The sequence below is a fragment of the Abramis brama genome, assembly GCF_963993115.1.
Source record: "Abramis brama genome assembly, chromosome: 24".
NCBI lineage: Eukaryota > Metazoa > Chordata > Actinopteri > Cypriniformes > Leuciscidae > Abramis > Abramis brama.
This window is the reverse complement of record NC_139986.1, coordinates 25160994-25173662: the sequence shown is the minus strand read 5'-3', so window position 1 is coordinate 25173662 and position 12669 is coordinate 25160994. Positions and strand designations below refer to the sequence as shown.

At 36.5% G+C, this 12669-nt stretch overlaps 2 protein-coding genes across 5 annotated transcripts in view; one reads left to right on the top strand and one right to left on the bottom strand.

Moving 5' to 3' along the window:
- Nucleotides 1–1267, top strand: part of LOC311074974 (uncharacterized protein) — a 4814-nt gene extending 3547 nt beyond the window's left edge. For all 4 annotated transcript variants that reach the window (XM_084102023.1, XM_084102025.1, XM_084102024.1 and 1 more), the window contains exons 4-5: nucleotides 169–291; nucleotides 885–1267. In XM_084102023.1, the coding sequence (XP_083958149.1) occupies nucleotides 169–291; nucleotides 885–1172 (411 nt within the window). In that variant the 3' untranslated portion in view covers nucleotides 1173–1267. The remainder of the gene's footprint in view (nucleotides 1–168; nucleotides 292–884) is intronic.
- The window catches only part of LOC311074972 (myosin light chain kinase, smooth muscle-like), a 19966-nt gene extending 7297 nt beyond the window's left edge, over nucleotides 1–12669 (bottom strand). Inside the window, exons 1-10 of the mRNA XM_084102020.1 lie at nucleotides 12580–12669; nucleotides 9737–10048; nucleotides 8646–8708; nucleotides 5590–5625; nucleotides 4673–4800; nucleotides 4188–4344; nucleotides 3053–3358; nucleotides 2800–2896; nucleotides 2510–2713; nucleotides 1913–2130 (exon numbers count right to left, since the gene is read on the bottom strand). Of these exons, the coding sequence (XP_083958146.1) occupies nucleotides 1913–2130; nucleotides 2510–2713; nucleotides 2800–2896; nucleotides 3053–3358; nucleotides 4188–4344; nucleotides 4673–4800; nucleotides 5590–5625; nucleotides 8646–8708; nucleotides 9737–9875 (1348 nt within the window). The 5' untranslated portion in view covers nucleotides 9876–10048; nucleotides 12580–12669. The remainder of the gene's footprint in view (nucleotides 1–1912; nucleotides 2131–2509; nucleotides 2714–2799; nucleotides 2897–3052; nucleotides 3359–4187; nucleotides 4345–4672; nucleotides 4801–5589; nucleotides 5626–8645; nucleotides 8709–9736; nucleotides 10049–12579) is intronic.

Below are 12669 nucleotides of genomic sequence, written 5' to 3'. Positions count from 1 at the left end.
TCTTTGACCTTAAGCTTTTCCCCTCAAATTTTGTGCAAATTGTTAAAAATAGGGGTTAACATTCAAGTCCTAAAATGGGCGATCTGCACACGTATTAAATGTAGAGTTGTGTAAACTGTACACAATTTTGCCCTTCTTACTAGTACTAAGTCACTATTTTCTGTTTAGGTTAAACAAGCACAGCCTGAAAGACAAAATGATGGGTCTGATCAGTACAGCTTTGCTCATAATAGTTCGTCTTCAAGCACAACTACAGAGGAAGACAATGCAATGAACTGGGAGGAAATAAAGGTTGGTAAAACTGTACTACAAATGGTCTTTCCTGTGAAAAATGGACACTTTTCAGGACTAGTTTCGCATTTCTTAGTAAAGTGAACAATAATAGTTTAACATTTTAGTAAAGTCATCAATACTCACTAACACTCTAGACCGGGGTGGTCCAAACTCAGTCCTGGAGGGCCACTGTCCTGCAGAGTTTAACTCTCAACTTGCTTCAACACCTGCCTGGAAGTTTCCTGTATGCCTAGTAAGACCTTGATTAGCCAATTCAGGCGTTTAATAGGGGTTGAAACCAAACTTTGCAGGACGGTGACCCCACAGGAGCAGGATTGGACACCACTGCTCAAGATATTCAACCGAAATCATTGCATCCTGGGATGGTTTAACAGATTTGGACACACGATGGCTGCTTAACTTAATCCGCTTATTTAGTTTACTTGAAAATCTTTTGTAAAGAAATTAAAGCCCAATCTTGTCTACAATGCTTAAGCCTTCAGATCGGTTAAGATGTGAAGACCACGAGAAACAAATTTAGTCAAATGTTTCCAAAATGCGCACTGGCAAAATATATCCAGTTAGCTCACCAATTGTTTTCTGTCTTCTAGGATGAACTGGCACAGACTACACAGCGACTGGAAGAGCGTTTAAATGTCATGAGGTCCTTAACCGATGGAGCATTAGAACCCATTTCAATGACAAGAGGAAAAGATGATCAGAAGGAAGTGAAATGGATGGTCAACAAATCCAGTTTGACAGGACTTTTTAGAACCTGCCATCAGTGTGGAGAGCCAGTTCTGGAGTTTAAAACGTTAACGTCAGGGAGCCTCGTCCGCATTCAGTGGGAATGCTCAAAAGGACATCTCATGTGGCTTTTCCCCAACAACCCAACGTAACAGACACTGAAACCAGACGTGAAAGAATGGACTGCAAAGAATAAATGTAGGTTTTATAAATTGTGAATAGCAAATAAAGTTTACTTTGGAATGAACGTTACATTTTTCTTTGGTGGAACGGAGGGTAGAGCGGCACAATTAATCGTTAAAAGGTTGAAATCTTGATTCAAACACCCACACGATCTCATGTCTAAATGACAACGATCAAACTACGTTTATTAAACCTTTGAAGAGTACAAACCCCTTCCTTCACAGACTTTTTCCAACTACACTATCATTTCTGTCTTACAATAATTCAAAATATCACAGAAGTACTGGGTTAAGTTTATAGTCGGGATATAAACACTGAGGTCTACGGTAGCGATCAAAATGGAGTCGATCACCTTTTGAAAGTAAAGATTGTATCAATTACATCATTACACCAGTAGTCACTGAATCATTTGAGAGATTTGTTCAAAAACACTGATTCAGTAATGAAACAAGTGAAGTTAGAGTACATTCATTTAACCAAAAAAAAAAAAAAGATTTAGCAATTAACATTTTTGTTAGAACCTCTAGTAAATTACTTGTTTAGTTATCCATTTACAATCGTGGGAGAATCGGGATCTCCATTTTAAACCATTTATCCAGAATCGTGCAGCTCTAACAGCGTATTGTGAAAGAGTGGGGACTCAAATTTGAGTTCAAGACCTAACTTTGCTCCAGATAAAATACAAAAGTAAAAACAACTAAAAACTCACCAAGTTTGCGGGCCAATCCAAAGTCAATGATCTTGATGAGTGTCCCAGTGCTGTTCACACAGACGATGTTCTCTGGCTTCAGGTCGAGGTGAAGGATGCGTTTGCGATGCATGTACTGGACTCCTTCCAGGATCTGACGCATGTAGTTCACACTGTTGGTTTCTGTGTGCTCGAAATTCTCATCTATAATGCGTTCGAACAGCTCACCGCCTGCAATGCTTCAAGACATTATATTAGAAACAGAGACATTTTCCTCAACTCTCAAAAGAAATTCTCAAACATTTTTGGTGGGTTAAAAGAACAAATTTGAAGAATTAGACCAACTTAATGTTTTTAAATTTTAAATACAGAAACTGAAAACATGCTCTACCTACAGGTATCATTCTAGTGACTTAAATGCATTTAAGTATTAAAAAAAGACCTGTGAGCAACTGAATAAAAATACTGTCTTAAAGGAATAGTTCACTTAATGAAAATGATCATTTACTCACTAAGTGCAATAGTTCCATAGCACATTTAGAACCGTTTGTCATGCATGCAGAAGCAAATGCCATTTAATGTGAAATTTTAAAGTAAATTTTGAATAATTTAACTCACTACTCCAGAACCATGACTATCTCAGACGACGTGTCGTAGGCTGCGAGACACTGCACCAGCTTCAGATGGTGTAGTTCGCTCATCAGCTTGATTTCTTGCCGCGCTGCCATTTTGTCTCTGGAGACACGGGCCCGGTAGATTTTACCCGCACACACCCGACCCGTCTGCTTATGGGTCATCCTGTACACTTCCCCAAACGCTCCCCTGTGCGGAGGTATATTAAGATATTTATGTTTGGGATGACCAACATAAATCCCAATTTTACATTTTATAAAGAGGCTGATACTCACATTCCCAGTTTCTCATGGACTTGATAATGATCCCTGACTTTATGTCTGGTGTCAGTCACAACCTCCACATATGAGGTCACTTCCTGTTGTGGCTCAACTGTAACACATTAATCATGCTTTAGTCTCTTGCTTGAGGAACACTGACTTCTTAAAGGAATTAATACAGCATGTTATGGGTGTATGTGTAAGAAGAGCATAGTTAGAAGTGAATTTATAATGGTTTAAAAGTTTGAGGTGATGGGCGTCCATATACCTGCAGTGTTCATCTCAATGCAGTCTGTCTCCTCACTGGGGTCACTGACTCCCACTGCGTTGCAGGCACGAACTCTGAAGCGATACTGTCCCTGCGGGTCGAGACCAGAGCGGACCCGATACGAGGTGTTCTGACACTGGTCGGTGAGTACAGTCCAGGGCTCGTGTTGGTCCAGTCTCTGACGCTCCACCACGTAAGCAGTGACGGCAGATCCTCCGTCGAAGCTCGGCCCAGACCACGACATAACCAGAGACCTGCAGGTCAGCTGGGACACGAACGGACACGAGGCTGGAGGGTCAGGACAATCTGGGGAGAAACAAAGTGGATAAAATTTAAACAAAAATTCGAACATAAAATAAAATAAATCTGATTTAAACACTAATAAAAATGAAAAGTGCCATTTTTAAAACGTTAACGAAGTGTTAAAAAAACATTAATTAAAATATAACCACAGATAAACAGAAATATGAAAAACTAACTAATAAAATGACAAAAGCACATAGAATTATGATAAAATAAAAAAGCCAGTTAAAAAAAAACTAAATAGAATCAAAATTATAATGACACGCACATACTTGTGCTAAAAAAATTCAGTTATTTAAAAAAAAAATTAACTAAAGCTAAATAGAAAGATAAACAACAAAAACATAAAACAAACCAAAATAAAATTAAATAAACGAATAAAAAAAAAAGCTAAATGGATATTAAACTAATAAAAGCACAATTTATAAAACTTTAAATGTATAAAAAAATAAGTTAAATGCATGACTACAGCTAAATGGAAATATAAAAAAACTAATAAAAATGACAAGCATAGAATTATGAAAAACAAACAAGAAAATCAAAATAAAAGCCAATTAATAAATATAAAAAGCTGAAATGAAATATTTTTTAAAAATAAGTGGCAAGCACAGTTACTAACTAAAAAACTGAAAAAAAAGTTAAAAAACAAATCTAAATAGAAAAATAAATAAAAGCATGTACAATTACTAAAACCTAATCCAAAAAAAAGTTACAAAAAAGTAAAATAAAAAAATAAAAAAAAAAAGTAAAAGCTAATTAAAAGTAAATTAAAGCTAAATGGAAATATTAAAATGACTAAACATTGTTTTATTCAGAGAATGAACGGCCTTACCAATAACACTGAGGCTAGCAGTCCAGTGAGCGGTTCCTCCTCGGTTACGAACAAAAAGAGAATAACGTCCTGCGTCTACAGGAAGAACCTTGGAGAGAACCAGGGTGCTGCTACTGCTGCTGCTCTCCACACTCGCTCGCGGTCCTTCTAACACAACCTAACAGAAGACAGGCAAACTGACTCGTGGAGAGATCTTGAAAACAGTGGCCACAATCACTGCATTAAATATCAAACCAACAAAGCATTTCTCTACACCAACTTCACCTCTTCTCAGTGACTTCTAACTAACTGGTATAAGTCAAGATCTCCTTAAGTTCACAGGTGAGAAACCACAGGTGTAGAGAATCACATTAGGCTTCCTCAAACCCTAATCAAAGACACCTGAACAAGCTGATCAAGGTCTATGGAGCAACAGGTGAGTTTGAGTTTGATCAGGGTTTGAGCTGACCTCTGCAAGGCACTGGATTTTCACAAACGGCTCACACCTTTTCTCTGTCACGTATCCAGCAGAAAGCCACCGGCCCGGAGCTTCTGAAACGGCAGTGGAGCCGAGCGCTTTCTCCGACACGAGCCACAACCGGCTGCTGGGGATCCAAAAACTCAACCACTGCATCTGGAAAACAGTCGGAATCACTACAACAAACAGGCCGAAGCAGTTCAGGTCCTCAAACCACAATAGAGATGCTCCACCTTTACACCTACAGCACTCTTCTCAGAAGAACGCATTGAAATCATTGATTGTGGCCTAGTTGATCTATTCCTGTTATAGTATTGAGCTCATTTTGAGGATCAGAATTAGTTTGTAGCCCCAGTGTTATTTTGGTAACACTTTACAATAAGGTTTAAACGTCTACAGCATTCATTAATCTTTGATAAACGTTAATCTCAAAGTTTACCAATACACTGAGATCAACAGTTGCATCTGTTAACATTAATACACTGAACTAGCATCAACAAAGGTTAATAAACACTGTAAAAATATATTCCTCATTGTCAGTTAATGCATAAATCTTAAATTAGCCCTCACTGTAAAATGTTACCAATATTTTGAACATTGAAATCATGTAGTTATTTAATATTTTGTATTAGATCTTTTAATATATTTAAGTAATGAAAATGTTTATGGTTTGTTAATTATAATAACCTTATGTAGCCCAAGAAAAACTGCTTTTAACTTTAGTTCAATTCTATGCAAAATGAATTAATGTATCCAGTTTGTTCTGAAATAGATTCAGCACTCTAAATTTGGAATTTAGATTCTAAAATGCTTCTGAAAATGTACATTAAAACGGTGTTAAATGTAAAACAAAAGTAACACCTTCAACCTAAATTAATAAGTAGCACATTAATATCTTAGTGAATGTAAAACTGAAAACTGCTTCATCAGAAATCACACACTCACCTGAACAACTGCTGGCTGTTTTATTCAGTGCAACATCTGCAGTGAAACACACACTAAAGTCATGAACTTGAATAAGACATTATTGGTTAAACACAGTGGTTAAAGTGGGATTTTAAGGTGGGGGAACCCTCAAATTATGTGTGCAACAGGGAAAAATGAATCACCGTGGGACAACATATTGAGTATCGTGGTATAGCAATACTTTTTGGGACAAGATTGGGATTTCTCTGACCAACATATGTGCAATTTAGGGTTTTTGAAGGCCACAAAAAATTGATAAGAAATAGCTTTAAACCTTTGTCATTAGATTATTTGTCAATACCTGCTCTCTCCGCATCTTTCTTTTTCTCTCAGTCTCAATTCTTCCCCTCCTAAAGCTGAACTTTGACTGATAGTCTTTTCATTTTCGTCTGTGTCAGTGAAGAAAGTATACATAGGCTCAACTGATATATATATGTTTTATGAATCATTTTCTGAGACAAGTTAATTTACTCAAGGCTACCAGGAAAGCTGTAGCCCAAGTCAGTATTGCCAATAGGAACCTTCTGCAAGCTTTGGAATTTGAAAACGTCTGTTTTTAAATGTTAAAAGTAATTTTAAATAATACAAATTATAGTCTACATTTAATAGTCCAGTCATTTTATGAAAAAAAGGTTGAACAAATTGCAACAGAAGCAAACTCAACTGATTTTGTATCCTCAATATGTCCTGAGTAAGGAAAAAAAGTCCCGGAGAATCCCATTAGGGGAAAGTTTCGAAAAAGACCCAAATATAGTCTATTCATACGCCTATTCATTCTTCTTCTTACGTGAATAGGGTAAAAATTTTAACCTTTAGATATCACCATGAAAATTACTGAGTTGATTACTTACATCAAGACAAACAAAAAATGTATTAAAAGTTTTTTTTAATTAGTTAGCATGGACAAACGGCCTATATAGAGGCAGGAAGAAGTACTTTAGAAACCAGCCTTTATTAATTATTATTGCAGAGATGGGGTTTGGGGCTGGGTCCGTGGGACTGTTTCTGGGGATTCACTTTTTATTTTGCCTACCTTTTGTCTTCTGCATTCTCCTTACCATTGTCTCCTGTTCTTCCCTCAGACTCGTCCCCCAGAAACAGTCCCACGGACCCAGTCCCGAACCCAATCTCTTAAAAATTAATAAAGGCTGGTTTCTAAAGTACTTCTTCCTGCCTCTATGTATTAATGTTCATGGGTAGCCTAAATGGGTTCCATTCAGACCTTAACATTAAGTATTTTACTGTTATGTGTCAACAAGATTCAACAAGACATTTTCACCTGGCTAGACCCAATGTTTAGACCTGCTGTGGTATTTATGCAAATTAGCACATACATAATTAGATTGTGCACCATTTGTCCATGTTAACAAACAATTTTAAAAAACTTGTAATACATTTTTTGTTTGTCTTGATGGAAGTAATCAACTCAGTAATTTTCATGGTGATATCTAAAGGTTAAAATGTTTACCCTATTCACGTAAGAAAAAGAATGGGATTTAAGAATGGGACTTTCCCCTGATGGGATTCTTCGGGGCTTCACGCATTAGTAATCGCTGGCGTTCAGCGGGGAGGGGAGGCGTGAACCGGTGCAGATGCACTCAAATCAGACAGGAGAACCGTGAGAACATAATGTCGGGAAGCGTGTTTGTGAAGGCGGGGCCAGGCGGTGATATTCAGTTTTGATTTGATGAATGATGAGAATCATTGAATTTGATGAGAATGATTTGATTTGAATCTATTTATTTATTAATTTATCTGAGGTGCCGGAACGCAGTTTTCCTTAGAATTTTTCTTGTACAGATGACAACGTTGTCAAAACGATCATAGTTCACACAGATCCTGCAGCCAGGCCAGTAGTTGGCGATGTCACTTTGTAAAGAAAAACTACACGCGAGGGTGCCGCCATCTTTAGAATATTGTCTTTTAACTTCCGTTTTTGCGGTCGCTCTGTATATTTCTATGGCATTGCTGTCCAGGAGTAATTAGCTTTTGAAGTGGATTTACTTAATGTAAAGTTAACGAAAGTTATCATGAGGACTGTGATGTTTAAAGCAGATGTCTTAACAAATGTCAGTCGACCGGGAAGATTTTAAAACGAGCTAATTACTCCTGGACAGCAATGCCATAGAAATATCAGAGCCCGTCTACGGAGAACCTTGGCACTTCCTATTAGCCCCATTGTATCGATCTTGGTTGCAGTTCCATTAGAATTCCACTGGAGGTGATCGCGGGCGAGTGCAGAATGAATGGGAGTCTATGGGGCTAGACGGCTAAATGTCTCTTTCACCCGATTGCCGTGGAGAAATCTCAGATTTTATTGTAGGTTTTGCAAGTTCAACATGTGTTATAGGTCGAAAGTTGAATGAACGAGTACTTATTTCTTTTCGATTTCTTACAAGTTGAGTTGTTGTTGCCCATAACACGCTAGCATTCTGCTAATGACGTCAGCATTCAAAAATCTAACACCCAGCAATGTGTAATTTCTTTGCATCTCCTTTCGAATACAACATTCAAATTACTAGACAAAAAATTATATCCTGAGAAAAGTGGATTTTGAGGGTTTTTCGCCATAGACCTCCATTCATTCTGCACTCGCCTGCGAGCGCCCCCGCATGGACAGAGACCTGTTACTGCAGCCAGTCCAGAAACCGGAAGTAAGCAGAGAGTGCCAATCTCGACATTCTCTGGAAATATACAGAGCGACCGCAAAAACGGAAGTTAAAAGACAATATTCTAAAGATGGCGGCGCCCTCGCGTGTAGTTTTTCTTTACAAAGTGACATCGCCAACTACTGGCCTGGCTGCAGAATACAGCGTTTTTAGTCGTTTTCATAGATCCGAGTGAACGGGATCGTTTTGACAACGTTGTCGTCTGTACAAGAAAAAAGCAAAAGAAATACGTTTCCGTTTTTTTAGTACATTGTAGTTGTGTAAATATCAACACTTTTTTTTATTATTTATTAATCGGTCAACATTTCAAATCTTGAAATGTTGTAATATTCTAGTATAGTTCTCTTTAGTTTGTAAGGTACATACCTGTACTCGTCTTCTCTCTGTCCGGGGGGTTTTTAGGAGACGTTTTCTCTGTATCAGTAGTTTCTGTTTTGAAAGTGTCAGAAATGATACGTTATTTTAACTGCCAAATATCATAACCCCTTAAGCTACAGGTGAAAGATAAAATAGTTTCTCTGTGTGTATACATTACTGTTCAAAAGTATGGAGCCAGAATAGTTTTTTTTTAAATGCTCACACACTAAAAGTGGTACTTGAGGCCCACTCAGTGAAACCATTCACTCATGTACCTAATCTTGAGACCAAGTCTGCAAAACTGCAAGCACATTATCTGCTTTACAATTGTAAAAACAGATAAAACTCTAAACAGTTCTTTACAGTAGACACATCATTAAAAACTATAAGCTCTTTCACGTTTCATTCGGAAATCACTGCAATTTAAGTAATTTTTTTAATGTTTGTGTGCAGTTACTATGCAAAAACACAATCTTTGAATTTGAAGTGTTAGCTTTTGCAAGAGATGTGTGAGGTTTTGCATCTTGTGTGCATGCTTTGTGATTTTATGTTTAGAATTTTGAGAAATGGAGCCATAGTTAAAAAATTGTGTGTAAGCAATTTAACTGTAATATCAATACTTTTATTCAGCAAGGACACATTAAATTGATCAAAAGTGACAGTAAAGACATTTAATAATGTTACAAAAGATTTCTGTTTCAAATAAATGCTGTTCCTGATGAAAAACCCTGTACAAATGTATCATGGTTTGCACAAAAAATAAGAAATAATAAGGAATTATTTCTTGAGCAGCAAATCAGCGTATTAGAATGATTTCTGAAGGATCATGTGACACTGAAGTGGAGTAATGATGAAAATTCAGCTTTGATCACAGGAATAAATTACATTTTAAAACATATTCAAATAGAAAACAGTTGTTTTACATATTTCACAATATTACTGTTTTTTAATTGAATAAATGCAGCCTTGGTGAGCAGAAGAAACTTAATTTAAAAAAAATCTTACCAACTTCTTGAACATTGTGACAAGAAAAAAATTCTTAAATGTCTCCTAAAACTGTTTTTAAAGTAATGTGTAGAAATCTCTCTGAGCTGATTTACCTGATTTCAGACGGCTCTCCTCTCTGTGCTTCAGTTTGCCTCTGTTCCCCGTCCTCCTCGGCTCATCCAGTGGAGGCTTCAGCTCAAACCTGAATGTTGAAATGTAGGTCTTCTTTTGACCCTTTTCAATAAATGTCATTATTACACTGTGATCTCTCTGGAACTGTAAAGTATCTCTCTGGAAAGTTCTCTCTGAAAACTGTTGGTCTCTTCCTCACATGAGCATGTCTCCTTTCATTTCTCTCACTGCTTCATTTGGCAGCATTCTTGTTCTAGTCAAGTCTCAGATGTTATCAGGTTGATCATATAGGTCTGAGAGAGAGCAGGAGAATAGACGGGGTAAGGTGAAAGCTGAAGTGATTTAGATGAAGAGGGCGGGGCATCCACATGTGGCTTGAAACCGAAAACTTCTCAATCACAATCAAAATCCACAACAACAAAGCAATATTAAAAACAATGTGCACAAGTGTGACTGTCTCACAGATGGTAAACTTTATAGTCATCAAAACTAAGTCAAAATCATTGAAATATGGCACCCTTGTTTCCTCTGCTCATGGGTGTGTGACATAAAGACATTCATTGCAAATGTGGATGAGCCTGTTGGGCTGCTTGGGATAATTTTAGTTTCTTTGGCCTGATGTATTGTAAACCTCATATTTTCCCAGATTTGGGTATATATGTAATATATAGGCCTATATTATTATAGATACATCTTGCATTTCAGATCACCATCACAAAAAGCAGCATTTATGTATTTTGCATTTGTGCACTGTAAAAATTATTGCTGTGATTATTGATCACAACTTAAAATTCAACATTAGAATAAGAAATAATGTGTTGTTTCAAGTTAAAAAAAAAGTATGTGTTTGTGCTTGACTTAAAATATTAAGTTCAGTTAACTTTAGTTAGTGTGTGTGTTTAGTTAAGTTGTTATAACTAATTGCAGACATATTTTTTACAGTGTGTGTGTGTGTTGTCAAAAATAACGCTTTTTTTATTTTATTTATGTTTTGAAATATCTGAAACTGTTTCAATAGGCCCTACTCCTTTTCTGCCATATCGATACACCAATACCAGCTGATACTTGGGTATCTGCTTTGTACTTGTATTGCGCATAATTTTAGTAATTCCTGCTGGTTTCACACTTACACCAAAAGCGAACGCACCACTGATCTATAAAGCCGCCTCTCAAACAGCTCAAGAGTGCCGAATTGACTAGTTTTTATTAGCTTATTGCGCTTAATTGTCAAATACATACAAAGTTATGTCAAAATGCCATTCTTGCCGAGTATTCAGGTAAATACAGTCAGTTTTGGAACGGAAATAGTTGAGAAAACGCATGTTAGGCTATAATGGATCTGCGCATATGTTCTTAAAGTGACAGCAGCCTAATAAACCTGCTGCTGTCTGTCATGTTAATCAAAGAACAAAAGACAAAGAGAAAATAACTGGCTGATCTTGTTTAATAACTTTAATTGTAAGCATTCATTTTTAAAATGGTATCGAATATCGATATTTTTCAAAAGTTATCACAAACTTATCAAAGTTAGAAATTCCAGTATCATGTTGTTTTGCTATACTTGTAAGGTCCAAATGTCCACCCTTATATAGTGAAATATTATGAAAACGACTAGTGAGGACATTTTACTGGTAAAAAGTATGTGTTTTATTGGGCAGATCAATAAAATGTCATATGAATTGAGATATTAGGAGATGCCTAATTGGACAGTCTGGTTGAAGAGCAAAGAGACAAATGGTCACAACAGGTAATAAGGTTCTCTCTCTAGACAAATGGTCTCCCTACACCCACCTCTGAATGCAAATTTCCATTGTTAGTACATGTTTCCACGTGAAAGAGGTCTGTTTATCTCTATAATGGAATGTAGCAAAGGGTTTGGGGCCTTTTTATAACTCAAGTAGGCCCATGATGATAAGAGTGACTCTTACTTAAGAGTAAACTCTTAGCATCATGTATCTTAATGTTGGGTCGGGGTCTTCTGTTACTCAGATGAGCCCATGATGTTGAAGGACCTCAAATTCAGCATCATGTATTTCCTTATGTCAGGTTTGCATCTCTTCTCTTTCATCCAGAGCTTTTGATGTTTTGTATTGATTATCTTTGAACTGATTCTGAAATTGGCATGATACATTTACCTGACATAATCAATTGTTACATTTGATTATACTAATCGTCTTTGACATTATTTTCATTAAAGAGTTAAAAGGAATCAAACATTCGCTCACATTTAATGATGCACAGATATCATTAAAACCTTTTCATTTATGGAGTCAGATGAAATAACGAGAAAATATATATTCAAATGTATTGCATTTGTCAATTTACACAACTGGATATAGCCATGGTTAAATTAATTTATTATTGCTTTTTTAAAACTCAGAAGTCATTTGAAGTATCAACTTGGTCTCAAATGTTTCTTCTAAAACTCATTGGGAGAAATAATAATAGAATAGAAATATTGAAGTCTTCATTTGTGCTCTAATTTGTCCATTGGAGAATCAGCTGAGATGTTAAAGATATCTAATTGGGTCATGGGATTTCTAGAAGCAGAATAACATAAACAGAGTAATTAAAGTAGATAACGCTGCTGTAGTTTTTGCATATTATGCAGTTTTTAGGGTGAAGATGACATTTTGTAATCTGATTATTACACAAACACACTTTCCTACTGAACTGTGTTTTTCATGGGAAAGTAACAGGCTTTGTTGACGCCTCCGGCATGTTTGAGGAATGGGGAAAGAAAGTAGAGATTGCTCAATCCAGGAAATTTGTGAAAATGCTGTAGCCTATGCCATGCCACGATCAGAAATGAAAAATAGCCTACCTGCATTCAGTTGACAAGTTCATTGGTTTGTTCAGTATAATACTTTCCTATTTTTGACATGAGTGTTTCCTGCGTCGATTTTCGGCAGGG